General features: G+C 46.9%; 1 protein-coding gene across 5 annotated transcripts in view; it reads right to left on the minus strand.

The window, feature by feature from the left end:
* Positions 1 to 366: 366 nt before the first annotated feature.
* The window catches only part of STAT3 (signal transducer and activator of transcription 3), a 71372-nt gene continuing 50738 nt past the window's right edge, over positions 367 to 21000 (minus strand). For 2 of the 5 annotated variants that reach the window (XM_061144042.1, XM_061144041.1), the window contains 20 exons: positions 20514 to 20609; positions 20261 to 20342; positions 19970 to 20064; positions 19643 to 19794; positions 17517 to 17675; positions 17281 to 17373; positions 16345 to 16404; positions 13662 to 13691; positions 13468 to 13561; positions 13316 to 13363; positions 10896 to 10979; positions 9911 to 10009; positions 9669 to 9804; positions 8711 to 8763; positions 8374 to 8468; positions 8108 to 8247; positions 7352 to 7564; positions 3973 to 4015; positions 3567 to 3679; positions 367 to 2384 (listed from right to left, as the gene is read on the minus strand). In XM_061144042.1, the coding sequence (XP_061000025.1) occupies positions 2329 to 2384; positions 3567 to 3679; positions 3973 to 4015; positions 7352 to 7564; positions 8108 to 8247; positions 8374 to 8468; positions 8711 to 8763; positions 9669 to 9804; positions 9911 to 10009; positions 10896 to 10979; positions 13316 to 13363; positions 13468 to 13561; positions 13662 to 13691; positions 16345 to 16404; positions 17281 to 17373; positions 17517 to 17675; positions 19643 to 19794; positions 19970 to 20064; positions 20261 to 20342; positions 20514 to 20609 (1941 nt within the window). In that variant the 3' untranslated portion in view covers positions 367 to 2328. The remainder of the gene's footprint in view (positions 2385 to 3566; positions 3680 to 3972; positions 4016 to 7351; positions 7565 to 8107; positions 8248 to 8373; positions 8469 to 8710; positions 8764 to 9668; positions 9805 to 9910; positions 10010 to 10895; positions 10980 to 13315; positions 13364 to 13467; positions 13562 to 13661; positions 13692 to 16344; positions 16405 to 17280; positions 17374 to 17516; positions 17676 to 19642; positions 19795 to 19969; positions 20065 to 20260; positions 20343 to 20513; positions 20610 to 21000) is intronic. The other 3 variants (XM_061144044.1, XM_061144040.1, XM_061144043.1) reach the window with 3 other exon arrangements.

A 21000-nucleotide genomic window follows, 5' to 3' on the forward strand; every position in this document is an offset into this window, starting at 1 on the left:
CTGACCCCAGACAGGACACCGCGGCTTGTGAAGGCCCCGGAAGGGAAGGAGGGCGCAGAGAGGAGGGAGGTAGGAAGGGGGTGACAGGAGGCCTCACTCTGCAGCCTTTGTACGCCGAGTAGGACCCCTGGCTCCTCCAGGCACCTGGTGCCTAATGTAAGATGGGGTGCGGGGGAGATGCTCCGTGCTCCAGAGGTGGGCCCCATCAGCTCCAGCATAAGAAGCTAAGACCAGCAGCCCAGGAATGGGGCAGCCACCATCTTGCAAGACCCAGGCTCAGCCTATGAGGCCCCTCAGAACTGAAGCAGGGGAAGAGGGACTCCCCTCCTCACCCAACCCCCCGCCAGACACAGAACTGCCATGCTGTGGGAGGGTTGCTATATAACTTTTATTTCTGAAAGTTAAAGTAGATACAGCAATATACAAAAAAAAAAAAAAAAAAAAAAAAAAAACCAAAACCACACACAACATAATAATATAAATTTTTACACTATTAAGTAAGTATACATTGGAATTTGAATGCAGTGGCCAGGACAGCATCTCACAAACCACCCTGTGGGTAGGTTAGGCATCCTTGGGAATCCCTTGGCTGGACAGGGGGCTGGCAGAGAGAATGCAGGCAGGTCCTGGAGGATGGGGTTCTTTAAGGGAGGGTCTCAGCTCCTTTCAGGGCTTTTGCTAAAATCAGGGTTAAAACCAGATATTCATATGACCTAAAAGCCACGGGTTTTACGATTTCTGCTCCAGCAAAGCCTGGATTCTTGCCCCAGGTCCCTCACGTTAAGCTTATTTCCATCTAGAGAGTCGGAGGGGGATCTCTCTGCATTACCTGTCAACCCCTGTTTGTCTTGGAGAGAAGGTCTTATCCCCTTCAAAAATTGGCGAATTTGGGTGTAACGCATAGCATCCCTAGAAACTCTGGTCAACTGAAACAAGGCGGCTGTAGCCAACCCACTCTAGCCGTGCTTCTGGGTCTGAGAGGCCCCCCATCAGAGACCATCCCCCGTGCTACCTGTGTTCTGAGATGCACAGTACATGCAGTTGTCCTGCCTAACTGTAGGGCCCCTATGGGGAGGAGACAGTCACCAGTGCTAGGGGGAGGTGGGAGTATACACTCCCTCACACAACAGACGGACCCCGAGCTTATCACTAAGCCTTTGCCCCTGGCTTGACAGAGTGAAGAAGTGATTACAGGGGCAGCAGGAAATCTCCAAGAAACCGGGATAAGAACCATATTCCCTGAGCTCAACTAGACCCTTGACCAGGGGTCGGTAGTCTGACTCATGCTCAACCTGTAACTGTCTCCCTCTTATCCAAAAAGGTCCCAAGACCAGGTGCGTAAAGCAAACAGGACAAGGGACCTTTAGACACTGGAAGGAGTCACCCAGCAGAGGGGCTCAGGTCGATGGGAAAAGGAGGAATTGTCCTGTCCCTTCTAGGACACCCGCCCACGCTTGGCAACAGGAGAAGCCCAGGGAGAAAGAGAGATCAGGTTGTAAGTGCCCCTCTGCCCAGCCTTACCTACAAACAGGCCAACATGCTAAAGGGGGAAATAAAAACTTTATTTTAAAAAAAAAGTCTAAAATATTTAGGATCTCCTTCAACCTTCCTATTTCAAACCAAAGGCATCTTCAGATATCTTTTAAGGGTTGGATCTAAAATTCATGTCAGGGGTTATATAAATTATCGGCCTGAAGAAAGCTGAATACCTGAAGCACCAAGGAGGAAATTAACTGAGTTTTCTTAAATACAGAGGAAGCTATGCCAATATAGTCAGTGTCTTTTGCCCTTAAAAAAAATTACTTAAGATTAAGAAGAAACCTAGGGGCTTTGGAAGTCCTAGCATCTATCTGGACGTTAGCAAGGTTGAAAGTGTGGTGCCGGGAGGATGCGGCGAGAGGCAGCCCGTGGCATCAGCTTACAGAATAGGCAGAAGGGTGCTGCGGGCACCAGGAGGCACTTGACTTACAACAACAACAACAAGCTGCTGAGAAAGGGGGCCGGGGTGGCGGAGGAGGAGGGCAAAAAAAGATGTTTCCTCTTTCTCCCTCTCGCCGCCCCTTCCACATCCCCTGATCACAGTCGTGGAGAGCGTATTCTTATTTGCATGTAGATAAAAGCATATCACCCACATTCATTCATTTCTCTATTTTAAAAAAGTGCCCAGATTGCTCAGAGATAGCTAAAGTGAGAGATGGAAAAAAAAAAAAAAAATCTGGAACCACAAAGTTGGGAGCTGAGTTGATCTGGGCTTGGGCTGTGTAAGGGCTGGTGGAACATGGGTTGGTACATCCGTCATCTCTCTCTGCAGCTTCCGTCCTCGGCTCCTCACATGGGGGAGGTAGCGCACTCCGAGGTCAGCTCCATGTCGAACGTGAGGGACTCTGGCAGAGGGGGACACACACGGGGAGAGCCAGTTCAGTCGCCTGGGTCCTACAGCAGGCAGGGCACACAGCCCTAGCTTTCAGGGGCACAGGGGCTCAGACCACCACTGCCATCCAGTCTCCTGCCCCTGCCCCTCAGTCATCAAGAAGGGGTAGAGAATCCACGTTCTCTCTCCTCCCTATGGGGTCTTGCCTTCTGGAAGGGCACCCACCGCTCTGGGTGGTCAGCCCCCTGACCACCAGCTCCCTGGCAGCTGCCCACTGGCTGTCTACTTTACACACGATAAAGGAGGCATGTCAATGCTACTCTCTCAGTTCGTCCCAGCCTCTCCTTCCCCCGCTGTGTCCAAAGTCTGTTCTCCCTGTCTGCCCTGCAAATAGGTTCATTAGGACTGTTTTTCTAGATTTCATATATATGAAATTATATTCATGTGAATATACAAAACTTGTTTTTCTCTGACTTTCTTCACTCTGTATAACAGGCTCTAGGTTCATCTACCTCACTGGAATTGACTCAGATGCATTCTTTTTTATGGGTGAGTCCACTGTATACACACATATCTGTATGCACCTATGTACATACCACAACTGCCCTATCTATTCAAATGCGTATGGACATCTAGGTTGCTTCCATGCCCTGGCTATTGTAAATAGTGCTGCTACAAACACTGGGGTACATGTGTCTTTTTAAATCATGGTTTTCTCAGGGTATATGTCCAGCAGGGAGATTGCTGGGTCATACGGTAGCTGTATCTGTATACTTTTAATGTTTTAATCATAATATATATACTGTTTATGTTTTCAATATTATGGCCGAGCCAACTGGCTTGTGGGATCTTAGTTCCCTGACCAGGGGTCGAACCCAGGCTCCCTGCAGTGGAAGCTCAAAGTCCTAACCCCTGGACCACCAGCGATGTCATACATTCCTTTTTTCCTAATACACAGAAAAGCTACTATTTTGGATTTGCTGGGCTAAAGAAAATACATTTGTAAAGTTAACCTCACCTGTTCCTTTCCACTGCTTTTTAACCTGACTCCTAGAAAATTTACACTGGCACGGGGACTGCATTTCTATAGGAAAGTGCTGCTTGAGAACTCCTCCTGCCCATCTGGGTGGCCCTCGGCTGGTTCTGTACACGGGAGCATCAGCTCAGGGGGCCAGTCCAGCAACCCCGTACTCACCAAACTGCCCTCCTGCTGAGGGCTCAGCAGCTTCACCATTATTTCCAAACTGCATCAATGAATCTAAAGTGCGGGGGGACATCGGCAGGTCAATGGTATTGCTGCAGGTCGTTCTGTAGGAAAGGGGGAGCAGCAGGAGGGGGAAGGGTCGGGTTGACAAGACACAATGGAGGAAAAAAAAAAACAAAACACACACACACAAGCCATCAAACTCTGGTCTCCAACAGAAAAAATAAAAGCTCAAGCTTTTTAAACACACGAGGTCACTGTGGGTCTCAGTGAGGACTGAACGTACTCAGAGGGCGCCAACCCTGCTTCACAAGAGAACTCTCACCCACTGTCCTGTTCCCAGGGATAACTGAGGACATTAGAGATGGAGGCAAACTTGGGAAGGGAAGCCACTTACGGTGTCACACAGATGAACTTGGTCTTCAGGTATGGGGCAGCACCTGGGGAGAGGAAAACTCCGCCTTAGCGACTGTGATTCCCACTCTGGGTACCGGACTGGGGGAAGCTGGCTGCCTCCCCAGGGCTGATGTGAAGCTCACTCGATCCCTGAGCAGAGATGGTCTGAAGGAAGCTCCATCTCCCACTGGGCTGTCCTCCCCCTCACTGTAGACTCTGACATTCCAGCGCTTGCAGCTGGAAGCTCAGTTCTTGCCCTAAAGCTTTTCAGCAGACTCACGTGAGCTCAGATGAGTGCCAGCCTGGTGTTCATTCTTCCCCTAGATCAGGGTGAAGAGTTTCACTGCCTGTATATGGACTAAGGATTGTAACTTGGCCTGGTTGTACCTCTTAGATGAGTTCCCTGCAGGAAGGACTGAGCCCACCCAGTCGGGCACCACGTCCTGCTCAGACACTGAAGTCACGGGGTCTTTACGAAAACACAGAAGTGGCTAATGCAGTTCCAAAGCTGAGGGTGACACCTTCTGTTCCCTTTAGCACTGATCTGCCTGTTACATCTTTCAGTGAGGATATTAGTACTCCCCATTAGATAACTACATCACAGATAAGAGCCTCTCCATGGGGAGAATGTCTCCAGTGCAGTACAACTGGCTTTGGACTCGGAGATAGGAGGCTGGGGCCTCATTACATCTTTAAAACACGCTTCCAGTGCAGTGAGTTTGGGTTCCATCCCTAATCGGGCAACTAAATCCCACATATGGTGTGGGGTGGCCCCCAAAAGTTAATTTAAAAAATTTTTAAAAATCAACTACATTTACAAGATAATAATAAAATGAGAGGGAGGCGGAGGATGGAGGGGCCCATCTTTGTCATTTGTGATTCTTCTTCTATAGTTAGAAACATGAAGATTTAAGAATTTTAACTGCTAAATGCTTACACCAAGAGGTCAAGGGGCCCCAGAGACACTGGCATGGAATTTGGGGGATTCAAGTGAGCAGATCGGTTAGGAAGGGGGGGCGGGCAGGAAAAGCATGGCTGGAAAGCTTGGGGCTTACAGAGAAACTGAGGGATCAGAAAGAATGAGGACAATCTGAGAAACGGCACTGCCATCTTTGGGGCCAAGAAATAGATTAACTCAGTACAGAATCCAAAGAAGCTACTACGGCAGGGTTCTGGTGTCTTATAAATCTATTTGAGCCCAGGCTTGAGGGGAGCTGACTCCAGCTGACTCCCAGACACAAAAGGGTTTCAATTCTCCCAAGTGATCAATGTTGCTGAGAAAAACAGCTCTGAGATGCCACAGTAGAAGCAAAGGAGAAAAAGATTAAAAGTTGATTTATGGCTCTGTGCAAGGTTGTAAATGTACTTCATCTAATTTGTAAGATAAGAGATCTGTCATTTCTACAGAGGAATCTTTCCCTCAAGCCACGAGGAAATAATGTGAGCTTCTAAGAAAGGAGGAGGGAAGAGTCCTGGGAAGATAAGCCATCTCCTAGAGACAATAAAACCTTCAGGATGGGAACAGAGAGGAAACAGTCAGCTACTCCACTCTGGAGGAACCCACAGGTCGCCCACCGGCCTCCCCCACACCCCCTGACGCCATCACCAGGCTCCTGCTGCCCCAGGAGACAGACAAAGCTCTTGAGTAATCAGTTCTATTTCATGACTGGCGTCTTGCCCCTGAGGAAACATTGAGTCCCCAGGCAGGAAAAGGCCTGGCCTCCTGCTCACACAGGAGCCGTGAGGGAGGGTGCAGCCTCAGACCAGGAACTTGAAGGCGAAATGAGTCGAGGGCCCAGCACTTGGACCTAATTGCCTTCCGCAGAAGGAACAGGGCAGTGTGACGGGGGCTGATAAACAGATCTCCCAACCGAAGTACAACGTGGAAAGAGAGATAAGTAGCAGACAGGAAATGAGAGTTATGCTCGCCTAGAGTGTGACCAAGACTCAACCCAGAACAAAGGAGAAAGGAAAGTCAGTTGCTAGTGAGCCCCAACTCCCTCTTCCAAGTCTCAATCTGCTCGCCCCCAGAAATCCCTCACAGGGAATTACTGTGAAAAGAGTATGAAGGCAGCTGGTGGGTTTGTGTGGGGGAGCTATTTGTTCAAAAAAACAGATTCTTTTCCCAAACCAGTTAGGGTAGGGAGGCCAACTCAAAGGATCACTTTAAACCCTTGCTGGCTCTATGATTAAGGAAAGTTCAATAAAAATAAAGGATGGCAAATTACAGTCTCCTCCTCAGGATCTGGCCAGAGAACCATGAGTCTGAGCCCCAAACGCCCATGGGAACAGGCTAGAGGGCTCTGGGCTCCATGCTGGTGATGGCACCGGAGAGTGAGGGTTTAGTATGAAAAAATGTATGTGTTACTTACATAAGCACATGGGCTGGAGTACACTAAAAAAACATCTGAGTTTCAGTAGCTGCACATTCAAAGCACCAAGCCCAGGCCCCTCCCACCAGTTACCGTCTTCCCCTTCAATCTCCACTCTCCCGAGACTCTCTCGTAAACCATGTTCCAGCGTGGCTAACACTCATTTCCTCCAGAAAGCCTTTCTTCATCCCACTTGGGCTGCTTACATTGTTCAGTGATGGGGAAAGGAAACGCTCTAGACTGAAGTCTGAGTCGCAAACCTTCCAGCATATGCTTTGCAAGAAGTGCTGTGCTGGCTGGGCATCCTGTTTCTAGAGAATTCCGCCCTCGCTTTCTCTTCATGGTGTCTTAGGTACGTCTGGGTATGTGTGAGCTGTTTTCCCCTTTAGACCGGTGCCTCCAGTGGGCCGGAGCCTGGTGACTGATTCCTCTCCTCTCTCTAACCCCATCAGCTGCCCCTAAAGGCACTCACTATCAAGTTCTTTCCCAGAAAGAGGAATAAAGATCACCAGACTGGGCTTTCCTGGTAGCTCAGTGGTAAAGAATCTGCCTGCCAACGCAGGAGACACAGGTTTGATCCCTGGTCCGGGAAGACTCCACATGCCTCGGACTAACGAAGCCCGTGTGCCGCAACCATTGAGCCTGTGGCTCTCGAGCCTGGGAACTGCAGCTACCAAGCCCACCTGCCCCAACAACTGAAGCCTGTGTGCCTAGAGCCCGTGCTCTGCAACAAGAGAAGCCACTGCAATGAGAAGCCCATGCATGCAAGTAAAGAGTAGCCCCCGCTTGCCCCAACTACAGAAAAGCCCATCCAGCAAATGAAGACCCAGCACAGCCAAAAATAAAAATAAATAAATAAAAATCATAAAAAGAAAATTCCTTGAAAAGAAAGAAAGAAAAAAAAAAGATCACCAGGTTCTTCAGGCATTTACCTTAACTGTCCCCCAAGGATCCTACAATTTCCCACTTCTCCCCAGAACCAAGGGGCTATTGTGGAAAATCAACAACTACCTGGGTCAGCTTCGGGATGCTCCTGGCTCTCTGGCCGACAGTACTTTCCGAACGCCTCCTCCTTTGGAATGTCGGGGTAGAGATAGACCAGCGGAGACACCAGGATATTGGTGGCATCCATGATCTTATAGCCCATGATGATTTCGGCAAATGACATGTTGTTCAGCTGCTGCTTGGTGTAAGGTTCCACTGACTGGATCTGGGTCTTACCTGTCATGGGATATGGGAAGAGAAGTCTCAGGTGATCTTAGAGAAGACTACCTGATTGATTTTCCCTTGAGGGGGAAAGGCTTATGCCAACCTAGTGTTCGAGACCCTGAATATTCTGCCCAGTTGCCTGGCACTGTGAAAATGTTCAGCTGGCTTCAGGAGAAGCTATTCAGCTGGGCCACAAGTATCACACTTGAATAATTACTTTTATATGATATATGAACAGAGTGGGTAAGAAAGGAGATGAAGAATACAATTTAAATTGCAAATTTCAAAAAAAAATTGCCAATTTCTAGGCAAATATTAGCCCCTTGTGGGGAGCAAAATAAAACTGGCAAACCAATCCTCCAGCTGGAAGAACTTAGAGAAGCCAAGTCTTCCCATCTCATAAAAATGATCACCAGTTAACTTCCAAGTCTAAGGCAGGGGGGTGCGAGGCCATCCCTGCCCACAAGGGGGCAGCAGGTGCCCAAAACTAGCAGCAGCCATGGCCAGCCACAGCAGTGTTGGCCACCAGCTGGGGTGGGGAATCGCCAAGCTTACCGCTGATGTCCTTCTCCACCCAGGTGAAGGTGACACCTCCTTCTTTGCTGCTTTCACTGAATCTCAGCAGGAAGGTGCCTGGGGGCTTAGTGCTCAAGATGGCCCGTTCCCTCTCCTTGCTGATGAAGCCCATTATGTACCTGGAGATGGAGAGCAGCAACAGCAAGGTTGGGGCTGAGGGACCCCTGTGTTGCGGCTGGCCTGCTGGGAGAGTGGGGGACTTGTCACCCCTGTGTGTTCAGTCAGACACAAGAGTGCCAACCTACCCTTCGTTCCAAAGGGCCAGGATGTACTTTTTCACCAGGTCAATGATGTTGTCCAGCCAGACCCAGAAGGAGAAGCCCTTGCCAGCCATGTTTTCCTGGAGAGAAGGGTAATGGGAAAGCTCGGTCCCCTACCTTCCTGCGCTCTTCCTTCAAGGGCGTGAGGTGCCACCAAAATCCTCAAGCCCATCTACCCTCAGGCAGGTCCTCCTGGCCGCCAGACGGAGAGTCCGGGGCGTTCAGGCTCAGTGCCCTCCACGACATCCCCACAGCTAAATGTCCCTGCCCCCTCCTCCTCCTATGAGGCATCCTCATGGATGGAGTTCACACGGTGGCTTACTTTGCAAAATTTAGCCCATGTGATCTGACACCCTGAATAGTTCACACCAGGTCCTGAAAGAAAAAAAAAAAAGTCATATAATTTGCAGTTTTAAATCCAGATCTTTCTTCAAACAGAACACACACACAATTGTCCCACAACATGCCCTGAAACTTGGTTTTCATGTATTTGAATGTTGCCACCGCTGTGTGCATATGTATACACCCCTCCCCACACACCCGACCCCATCGTTTGATGCCCCCTAAGCTGTTGTTTAGCAGAGGTGGTGGGTGATGTATCGAGTCCCTGCTGCCCTTTCTAGCCTCGGGTGGCAGTCCGGGGATCAGCAGAACACACTAAGAAGAGGACAGCTTGAGTTACAGGGTCACATTGAGTCACGCATGTTCAGTCCCTCAGTCAGGTCTGACTGCAGCCCCGCCAGGCTCCTCTGTCCATGGGATTTCCCAGGCAAGAATACTGGAGTGGGTCATCATTTCCTCCTCCAGGAGATCTTCCCGACCCAAGGGTCAAATCTGAGTCTCCTGCGCTGGCAGGGGGGTTCTTTGCCACTGAGGCATCTGGGGAGCCCACGTTTAGTAGCAGCACAGGACAAAGCCTAGGTGGCATGTGAAACAGTCTAAGACTTTTCTCTTCCAGGAAAAAAGATTAAAAACAAGCTACATTTTTTTGAAGAAACGGACAGGGATGCCAAGCCTTTAGCTCTAACATACATTTAAAATACCCTCCTAAGGTTAGACAAAGTACCCAGGGAGACAGCCACCAACAGAAAGGAAATCTGCCTCCCGTCTTATAAAAGTGATCACCAGGCGCAAACCTCCTCTGCGTCCTGACTCCAGGGCCTGCTGGAGCACATGTACTCTGCCCAGCGCCTTGCTCAGTCAACTCTCCTGAATGAACAGCCCCACGGGCCAGAGTCCTTTTGCACAGAGAGCAAAGGGAGAAGGGGTCAAGGGCTGACCTAAGAGTTTCTCCGCCAGTGTCGTCAACTGCTCGATGCTCAGCCCGCGCTTGGTGGTCGAAGAGAACTGCCAGCTCAGCACCTCAGCCACTTGATCCCACGTTCCAATCGGGGGTTTGGTGAAAAAGTTCACGTTCTGTTGGAAATGACACATTTGCTCCTTTAGACGAGGGGGTGGCGCCTGCTGAGCGGCAGCCCCGAGGCACCAAGGAGCCTCCGGAGAACCCGGGCCCCCGACTCACCTTGGGGTTATTGGTCAGCATGTTGTACCACAGGATGGACGCCCAGGCGTTGGGCATCTGACAGATGTTGGAGATCACCACCACTGGCAAGGAGTGCGTCTGTGGAGGGAGCGGGGAATGAGCTGAGGAGGCAGAGGGCCCTTGAGGCTCCAGAAACCTCCTCACCTGCATCTCGCAGGGTTCGGAATAAAAGGAGAGGTCGTGGGGTACACTTGCTGCCAGCCCGCAGGGAGCTGTAGGGCCCGGTCAGCTTGATACCCAGCGTGGAGAGTAGGCCGAACTCAGGGGCTGTCTCAGTATCACCAGGAATTCACAAAGCTGACTCGCTCACACTGGACTCACAGTCCACGGACTCCCCATTTATAAAATTTGGAAGATATTCACAAATTGAAGCTGTGAAGAGTGCCAAGTCGCTCAGTTGTGTCCGACTCTTTGCGACCCCATTGACTCTACAGTCCGTGGAATTCTCCAGGCCAGGATACTGGGGTGGGTAGCCTTTCCCTTCTCCAGGGGATCTTCCCAACCCAGGGAGGTCGAACCCAAGTCTCCTGCATTGCTGTATTGAAGCTGTATCTGCCCGTTTGACAGAGAGGTCCCAGGAATCAAAGACTAGGGTTCTTGCTTTTTCAGGTGTATCTTTAAAGATCAAGAAAGTTGGGGAAACAGCAGGTAAATGCCATGACTGTTTGGATACTAAAAACACTGGTGGCTGAAAAACTGTTTTGCCCAAACTGTATAAAGTTGGCTATAATCAATTCCTAAATACGAGTTTCTACATCGAGTTTGCTGGAACCTGAGTAGACATGTATCTTCTAAGCACTCAGGCAAGATACAAACAAATTTTTAGAGAAAAAGAAGCAAATGTAAACACAGTGCTGAGCAAAGAGTCATCAATCTACCTTCTGGAATGAAAACCCCAACTAGAAGAAGCCTCATCCTGAATCACCCTGCAGGCAGTTCTACCCAGGTTCTGCGCAGAACTCACCTCTAGGTCGATCTTGAGGCCTTGGTGATACACCTCAGTCTCAAAGGTGATCAGGTGCAGCTCCTCGGTCACAATCAGGGAGGCCTACAAGAATGAGGAGGATGTTCTTCCTCAGGGAGGATGGCATTGAGTCCTGACAGCCATCACTACACCATCCTGAAGTGCAATCCGCCAGGTGGCCATGGATACACTGAAGCACAACTCTACGACTGTCCAGTGCTCTGATCCACAACCTGATCTCTTATCAGCTTTATGATGATACTATGGAGATCCAATCAGTCATGGATAACATGGGAACAGCATAATGACCAAAGAGTGAACACCTGTGTACCCAGCCCCAGTTTAAGGCAGAGACCATCACCACGGAGGTTTTCTGGGTGCCCTTCCCAACTGCATCCGTCCCTGAGCCTCCTACCTCAGAAGTGACTGCTATTTCGTCTTTTGAGTTTGTCATTTCCTAGCTCTTCTTTATGGTTTTACTGCATTTATATCTCTAAACAATGTATGTGTTGTTTAATTTGGGGGGGCGGTTTGTGAATCTCATACGTAAGGAATTATACCCTGTGTATTCTTTTGTGACTCGCTTTTCACATCTGTAATCGTATACACCTGCAATTTATCCATTTTCATAGCTGCATAGTATTCCACCACCTGACTATACCACAGATCATTTACCTACTCTAGTGCTGTTGACATATGGGTTATATTTAGGGCTTACAAATAGGCTGCTGTGACATGTAATGCATGTCTCCTGGCACCTATGAGCAAAGATTTCTCTATTGTTAAATCCTGGGAGTGGCACTGCTGGTATATAGGGTATGTTCATTTTCATAATGCCCAACTGTTTTCCAGAGTGACTGCAACAGTTGATACACCAGCAACAAAGCGGCTATTATGAATGAGAATTGTCAATGAATTATTAGAAATTCCAATTCATATTTTAAAATGTTCTTTTTCTCATTACAAAGTAATACACATTCAATTTTACATGCAAATATTACAGAGATAGTATAGAGTAGCTTTGGGTGAGAACAGCAGCACAAATATATAAGCACTGTTTGGTAGACAGTCCTCTAGAATTTTGTAATGCAGACATGAATGGACAAGAAACAGTGATTTTTAACCAATTACACCAGTATAATACTCAAATTACTTTGCATTTTTTTTCTAAATAAATATGCCACATACATTTTCCCATATCAGTGCAGAGAAACAACCTCACTCTTCAACTGCTCTCAAGTCTTACAGATTCAGTTTGTTTTTTTAAAAGGCCTGCTACATTCTAGAGAAGAGGGTAAGAAAGGCTCAGGAGACAAACAGAAAAAGAATAGGGTGTCACAATTTTATAAAAAAGATTTAAAACCAGAGCTTGGTCATATTTACTTTCTTTTTTTAAGTTTATTCTTTTTTGGGGGGCCATATAGTTTGTGGAATCTTAGTTTCCCCACCAGGAATTGAACCCAGGCCCATGGCAGTGAAGGCCCCGAGTTGTAACCACTGAATCACCAAGGAATTCCCTTAAGTTTATTCTTAACACTAAGAATCCAAGAATCTGAGTCAATGGGAGGCAGAGAAGAAACAAGGTGGGTAAAGAACAAGAGAGTTTGCTGTTTCTCTTTTGGTAAAATGTTTAATTTGGATGTGTTGAAACCCATCCCACCTCAGTGACCAAAACAGATCACCAAAAGCTGAAACAAGCCGTGTCAGTGCACTCAAGTTCAAAGGGGAATTTGGAAAGCCCCAGGCAAGGCGGAAGGCTCCTTTTCTACCAAGAGGGTGTGGGCAAGGGACTTTACACTCCTTAAAGATGAGCTAACTCTCCAGACAATCAAGGAAATGCGCAGGGCCAGAGAACTCCTCCAAGGCATGTGTGACTACTCAAGCGTTGGGTGGCGGTGACTACAGATGAAACAGCAGGTAGGTGTCTCTACTTCTGGGCAGTAAGGAGGCTCTTTTTCTTTTCTTTTTATAAAAAGTTTCAGTGTTTTGGCTGCAAGACATGTGAGATCTTAGTTCCCTGCTGCTGCTGCTAAGTCACTTCAGTCGTGTCAGACTCTGTGCAACCCCATAGACGGCAACCCACCAGGCTCCCCCATCCCTGGGATTCTCCAGGTAAGAACACTGGAGTGGGCTGCCATTTCCTTCTCCAGTGCATGCAAGTGAAAAGTGAAAGTGAAGTCACTTAGTCATGTCCGACTCTTCATGACCCCGTGGACCGCAGCCTACCAGGCTCCTCCGTCCATGGGATTTTCCAGGCAAGAGTACTGGAGTGGGGTGTCATTGCCTTCTCCGCTTAGTTCCCTGACCAGGGATCAAACCCACACCCCCTGCATTGGAAGCATGGAGTCTTAACCACCAGGGAAGTTCCCATGGAGGCGCTTTTCCTCTCCCGCTCAGCTATCATCTCCAACAAAACTTACGTCGCAGTTGGCTCGGCCCCCATTACCGCACCTCTGCTCTCTCAGGGTCTGTAAGAAAAGCAAAGAGCATCCTCCGTCAGCTGAGCCTCTCCCCAAGCCCCTCTCCCTGCCAGAGGCCCTGACGAAAGGGAGCCCAGGCTTCTCCCATGTACCAAGTGTTTGAACTCCGCTGAGAGGCTGCCATTGTTAGACTCTTCCATGTTCATCACTTTTGTGTTTGTGCCCAGAATGTTAAATTTACGGGACCTGAATCAAAGGAGGAAAAGACCAACCACATACGTGACTGAATGGCCAGGGACAAAGTTAGATTATACAGAACAGAAGGAAGCCTGTATGCTGAACTTACCCTCTGAGAGCTGCAACGTCTCCGGAGTCTCTGTTAAGAACATAAACCAGCGTTAATAAAACAGGCCCCGAGTCTCTTCGAAAGTCTACTTTGAACACCTATCATTTACTCGGATGGAAAAACTGCTGTTCTCCTGGGGATTTCTGTCAAGGACTCAATTACACAGTGTATGTGAAATCTGACATCCCTGTACATGCTCAAGTAGAAGACACAGCTGGTTGCCTACCCAACCTCTACTCCCCTCTTCCTAACAGAACCTTGACTCCATCAAGTATCCTTTCCCATTCCCACTTCCAGGGGATCCTGCTCACTAAGCCCACAGAACCGAGCATATGCACAGTGCAGTGGTCCAGGAGTGAGGACAGGACCCACACTGTCTCAATCAGACCAGGAAGGAATTCTCCCTCAGGCTGGATTTATGTTCTGTAGCTTCAGCTGCACATCAGCAAGGAGACAGGTGGCCTTTACTACAAGCAGCCACGCTGCAACCCAGAGGGCACTCTAGAATGCCCGTGCTACTTATGGTGGCAGAGAAGAGAAATGGAAGGTTCTGGATCCTTGGTGACAGGAATTGAGTCACTGATCTCACCACCCGGAACTTGCTCTAACTTTGCATTTCCAGTTATACTGGGTTGCAAATTTCCTCATTACTGAAGCCACACTGGGCTTTCTATAAAGGTCTACTGTTACCTGCAACTCACAGTATCCCATTGATACAGCCAGAAATATTCTTCCCAGCATGTTCCTTGTCTTCTAACTATGTTTTTGAGTATTTCATTTTTTACATAGTCACCATTTCTCAGTGTTTTCTTTTAAAAATTATTTTAATACTGTTTTAAAAGTCCTTCTCCATTGCTATATATCCACTTATGCTTTTAGAATTAATAATATCTACTATTTAATAGATAGTGCATTCCATGGGAGTTTATAGATTAAAATGGATCAACTTTTAAACCATTTAGAAGATATCTTTTTCATATATCACATTTTATGTGTTTTGGGGGCCACTTGGCTTGTGGGACTTTAGTTCCCCAACCAGGGATTGAACCTGGGCCCTCAGCAGTGAAACCTTGGAGACTTAACCACTAGACCACGTGGGAACCTCCCATATATCACATTTTAGAACTTAAATCAAGTCCCCGTTATCAGAAAGTTTTCCCTCATGTCTAGCCTATATTTATTTTATATTCTTTATTTGTATCACAGCTTTGACGTATAATTGATGAATAATAAACTGCATATGTAAAATGCACAAGCTGATGAGGTCTGATAGATGTATACCACACACACCTGTGACGCCAGCCCAATCAAGAGGCTGAACGTATTCATCAATCCCTCATCCCCAAGGTTCCCACCTCCCTTATGCAACCCATTCCCCAGTCCCACACTCCTCCCATACCTGTCTCCAGACAACCAATGATCTGCTTTTGGTCATGATAGATTTATTTGCACTTCTAGAATTTTATATAATGGAAACATAAAGTATGTACTCTCTTTTCTCGGTCTGGCTTCTCCCTCTTGGTGTATTTATTTTGAGATTTACCCGTGTATTATATATATCAATACTCTATTCCTTTTTGTTGGTGAGTAGTATTTCCCTTGCATGGATACACCACAAACTCATGGACACTCATTTATCAGTGAAGATTCCTGTACAACCCTTTGTGTGGACATATACTTTCAATTCTCTTGGATGAACACCTAGGAGTGGAGTGGTTGGGTTGTAGGATAGGTGCATGTTTAACTTTTCAGGAAACTGCCAAATTGTTCTCCAAAAGTGGTTGCCATTCTACCACCATTACATTACACATTTGCTTATTCATTTAAAAAATCTTAATTAATTAACTTATTTATTTATTTCTTGGCTGTGCTGGGTCTTTGTCGCTGTGCTCAGGCTTTCTCTAGTTGTGGTGAGCAGGGGCTACTCTCGAGTTGTAGCTCACAGGCTTAGTTGCCCCTCAGCATGTGGAATCTTCCCAGACCAGGGATCAAACCTGTGTCCCCTGCACTGGCAGGCAGATTCTTAACCCCGGACCACCAGGGAAGTCCTTGCCTATGCTTTTAAGATACATCTAGAATTTATTCTGATGGACAGTTTTTTTAAGTGAGGTGATTTTTTTTATGCTAATTTATGGTTAAAGTCATTAATTTTTGCTTACTCATTTATGAAACCTATCACCTTCCTCGAGTCCCTGGCTTCATAACTATTTTCTAGTTCATTCTCATGGAATTTCCAGATGAATAATTATATCACTTACATTTTCTCTTTTCTAATGTCTTCAGAGGGTAAGTGCATTTTAATTTTTTTAAAGGTACTGTCAAATATGGAAGAGGATTCCATTATGTGGTAAAGGGTGGAACAACAACTAAAATCAATTTTCCCATATATTCTCAATTTTACATAATATGCACAAGTTACATTTATAAGTAAAAAAACAAAGAAAGAGGGACTTGAGGTCACAATGGCAATCACAATTCAAATCGCTACTGCCAGCTTCGTGGTTTTGTTCAGGCACGTAAATGACAATGCACAGCAAGGCTTTTGAAAACTTAAAAAAAAAATGAAGATCTCTGAATATAGATAAAGCCTCTAAATTCACATGATGTCTATCAAAGTTCTCATTTCTCTGTCCCTCATTTGAAGAAAAGAAAAAAAAAAGGAGCTAAGATAAAGAGTACTTACTTGTCAATGCACACTTTAATTTTAAGTTGATAATTTAGCTCAGGGAATTTAACCAGCAATCTATGTCAAAAAAAAAAGGCGGGGGGAGAGTTTCAGAGCAAAGGAAAACAATCCAGTTTTAAAAAACAGCCACTAGGCTCCCCCAGCAACTTCTAGTTGAATCTAAAATTCATAACTCTTCAGTTCTAAAGAGATGAGTCATAATCCCAAATTTTTCTTCCTGCCAGTGCTTCCTTTCATCTGAAGTCAAGCATCACCCCCTTCAGGCCAAAAGGGACTGAAAAAAAAAAGCCTAAGAACTAAGAACTTGGACGAAGTTGTGAGAGACACACAAAAGCATAATGAAAGCCATTTCATGAAAAACATTACAGGAATACACGCTCTGAAGTTGGTATTCTTTCTATTAGACTGGAAACCCAACAGCGTACTACCAACCTTTCTGAGGAGGGAAATTTCACTGCAGAAGGGCAAACCCCAGCTTACCTGTTCTGACTTGAATGTGAAAGTAATGCTGTACCTGCAGGTCCCCCACCCACCTGCCCTGTGACCTCTTAGCATCTATTATCACTAAGCTTTACTCTTCCCCTTCAAATGCTCAGGAAAAAGCAGGCTCAAAGAACAGAAGATAACTGGCATTATTCTGCCCCTTTTGCATGGTAGATGGAGATGCTATGACCTGAGACATCAGGCCTGGAATCAGGAATACAGTGGGACCGAATCATAGGAATATATCCAAGTAACCTCAGAAAGATTCCTGTTCTTTAGCGTTTGACAGGACGATCAAAGAGCAAGTTGATATTTCACCAAAAAACTCCCTATCCATCACAGTACTGCCTGCGATGGCTGTAAAGAACAATCCTGCCCACCAACTCTGTTCTGGCCCTGAGGGTGTCCCTTGATACAACATCCATCAGAAGAGGAGGTGCCGCAGCCCACCTGACTTTAGTTGTGAACTGGACACCGGTCTTGATGACTAATGGCCGGTCAGGATGCATAGGCATGCAGGGCTGCCGCTCCACCACGAAGGCACTGGAGGGGACAGAGAAAGTCAGTGGGTCACACATGATGCAGTGGGCTGGTCCCTGTCCTGTTCCTCGGAAGTCGACCAAGCTCTCGTTCAAGAACATTGGTGGGGGAGGTGATGGGGGAAACGGGCAAGGGCTCTATGTTACCTTTTCATTAAGTTTCTAAACAGCTCCACGATTCTCTCCTCCAGCATTGGCCGGTGCTGTACAATGGGGTCCCCTTTGTAGCTAACCTTCTGCTGCAGCTCCTCCAGTTTCTTAATTTGTTGGCGGGTCTGAAGCTGAGATTCTGCTAACGAGGTTATCCTGCCAATAAATAAGGATGTTCCCGGTTATATGTTCTGGGTGTATATAAATGAGCTGGAGAAGGGGAAGGGAATAATACCACAGGTATTCTCATGCAGTCATCTGACATAAGAAAGGGGCATTTTTTTCATTATGGGAAAACGTGAGTAGCATAAAATTGACCATTTCTAAACACATTGTTTAGCGGCACTAGATTAGAAAAGGGAAAATTATTGTGCCCTTTTTTTTGGGGGGGGGCCATGCAGCATAGTTTGCAGGATCCCCACCAGGAAAGTGCCAAGTCCTAACCTTTGGCCTGCCAGAAGGGAACGGCTACCCACTCCAGTATTATTGCAGAGAATTCCATGGACAAGGAGCCTGGCAGGCCACAGTCCATGTGGTCACAAAGAGTCAGACACAACTGAGCAACCTTCATTTCACTTCCTAAAAGTTTACTTTTCAAAGGAGGAAGCAGACACTGAGGAAGACATGCCAAAACTTACACCACTAGGAGGCATTAATGAGGTAACCAATGGAAAATTAACACATTAGAACCCAGATACAGAGAATACAAAATATGGAATTTGGTGCTCACTTTCCTCAGCCTAACTTGTTTTTGTACCAAATGTGAGGACTAGGGAAACGCAGGATATCTGACAGCCCAAAATGATAGGTTTGAACAGCTCTCTTCCTCACTGTCTTTGCAAGCTTGGCCAGGTTCTTTCACCCTCGTGGGCCTTGATGCCCCCTTGCCTGAGAGACAGGGTTGAACTGCACAATCCCCAGGAGCCCTTTAAACCTCACCTTCCACGGATGACCAGATGTGACATTATGTTTCCAAATATTGGTAACATGCATATAGAAAAAGTAGACAGGGAGACAAAGGCTGATTAAGTCTGCGCCCAAGGAGGGAGACTATCAGTGGCTCTCTCTGATGGTCCCCCACTAGTTTAGTAAAGACCCCAAAGAGAGAGAGTGGAAGGCAAGGGGTGTAGAAGGACAGCACCAGGACTCCTGAGGTCACAGACTCCCTTCTGGCACCTACCGGGTTGGCCAAAATGTTTGCTTGGTTTTCCTATAAGATGTTATAGAAACATCTTAATACATTCCTAGAACTTAAAAGCTATTTGGTTCCCTGATCGGAAAACATTTAAAACTGCTTTCAATCAATGAGCAAAGCTCAGGGTTAGTTAGATGAACAAAACAGGCCTCTCCTGTAGAGCTATCCTAAATTTCCAATTTCATGCTCTGTGTATTTGGGGTCCCTGTCAGGTCAAGTTTCTCCCAGTTTAAGTTGGTGCAACATACTGAGTATCGGGCCTTGGACATCAATGGTGCTCAATCATGATTTTCTGAGTGAATCAAAGTAAAAGAGCAGATTATAGACAAGCATATAAACAATGATCCTACAAATGTGAAATGTACGGATTTATATCTTTGTATATGTATATATAATAACATGTCTGGAGTTACGGTCACCAAATGTTTAAGTACCTCTGCATGATTTGATTTTTAAAGTCTTTTCTGCTCTTTATCAACTTTCTGTATTTGAACTTTTTTCTCTTATAAAGAGCACATGTCATTTGGGAGTCTTAGAATAACTAAAATTTAAAACAATTAAACCAAAAACTTTAAATTAGCAAAATATATTTAAAATATAGCAAACACGAATACATTATCATTTTAAAAATTGTCCAAATAAAGTAAAAAGCTTTAACCCTTAGACTAAATTTGAGTATGTTGAAATCCCCACCTCTGAAATACAGTATGTGCACACTAAGTCGCTTCAGTTGTATCTGACTCTGTATGATCCTATGGACTGTAGCCTGCCAGGCTGCTCTGTCTATGGGATTCTCCAGGCAACAGTACTGGAGTGGGCTGCCATACCCTTCTCTACTGAAATACAGTAGCAACTCTTTATGCTGCTCTGACCATGATTTAGCACAGCTCTCTGAAAAGAAAGGGGGAACTTCTCTTCTCTATCATACCAGTTTTCTAGCCGATCTAAGCAAATGTTAGGAGGGCCTCCAATGCAAGCAATCTGTTGTCGCCTCTTCCAGTCAGCCAATTCTTCATCCGTGAGAGTTTTCTGCACATACTCCATCGCTGACAAAAGCCCCGCCAGCTCACTCACGATGCTCTGGTTGGAAACAAAAAAACAAAGTCAGAAAACATTCCCCCAGACCGTCTCTAACCACAGTCTTTGGTCAATTCCAGAGAAGGAACTGATTAGGAAACAGGCAAGTTCTTCCCGGAGATGCCCAATTTCCGAAGGCGAGTGAGCCAGGCAGGGGGAGGGGGTCCACTGCTCTTACGCGCCGCATCTGGTCCAGGGCAGTAAGCATCTGTTCCAGCTGCTGCATCTTCTGCCTGGTCACTGACTGGTTGTTTCCATTCAGATCTTGCATGTCTGAGAAGGAAGGAGAACCTCCGTGAACTGAGGGAATACGCTTAGCCTCAGTAACTGGGCTCCCTTAACCGCCAGCAGCCCCTGAGCGCCCCTTCCCCTGAGTCTGAACACATAGTCAAGATGAGCCAGCTCTGAGACTCCAGTAACACAAACTCACTTTACATGGGGGATTTTAATGTCTCTAATATGCACTTGCCTCCTTGACTCTTGAGGGTTTTATAGTTGAAATCGAAATCATCCTGGAGATTCTCTACCACTTTCATCTTCTGTTCTAGATCCTGTTTCAAACAAACCAACCAAAAGAGAAGTAAAAAAAGGACTGCCCTCGGGAAAGAGAAAAGAAAGCTTCTGAGTAGGATTCAAATAAAGCCACAACCTCACAAAAGCTACACACGGGACCCACAGGACGCTTCCCCAAGAAAAGGCTTCCCGCCCAAGACTTGCTTCACCTGGACACGCTTGCGGACGTCCTGCAGGTGCTGCTCCAGCATCTGCTGCTTTTCTGTCACCACGGCGGCTGTGGGGTGGTTGGCCTGGCCCCCTTGCTGCCAAAACAGGGAGCACGTGCACATGAAAGCCGGAAATAGCAGGAGAAGAATATCCCTGTCTGGTCTCCATCTCCTCGTGACCGTTCCTGCTTGGCCTGAGCTGCTGCCGCTGTGAGGAGAGGGGCGGTCCCACGGCACCCACTGCTCTCCAGGGGCTGTCAGTGCAGGCCAAGAAAGCTCTCACACTTTTCCTCGTGCCCTTAGCTTTTTAATCTCGTGGTGGTTTAGTTGCTAAGTCGTGTCTGACTCTTCAGTGACTCCACGGACTGTAGCCTGCCAGGCTCCTCTGTCCATGGGATTTCCCAAGCAAGACTGGAATGGGTTGCCATTTTCTTCTCCAGGGGATCTTCCTGACCCAGGGATTGAACCCACATCTCCTGTACTGGCA

Source organism: Dama dama, chromosome 5, assembly GCF_033118175.1.
Source record: "Dama dama isolate Ldn47 chromosome 5, ASM3311817v1, whole genome shotgun sequence".
NCBI lineage: Eukaryota > Metazoa > Chordata > Mammalia > Artiodactyla > Cervidae > Dama > Dama dama.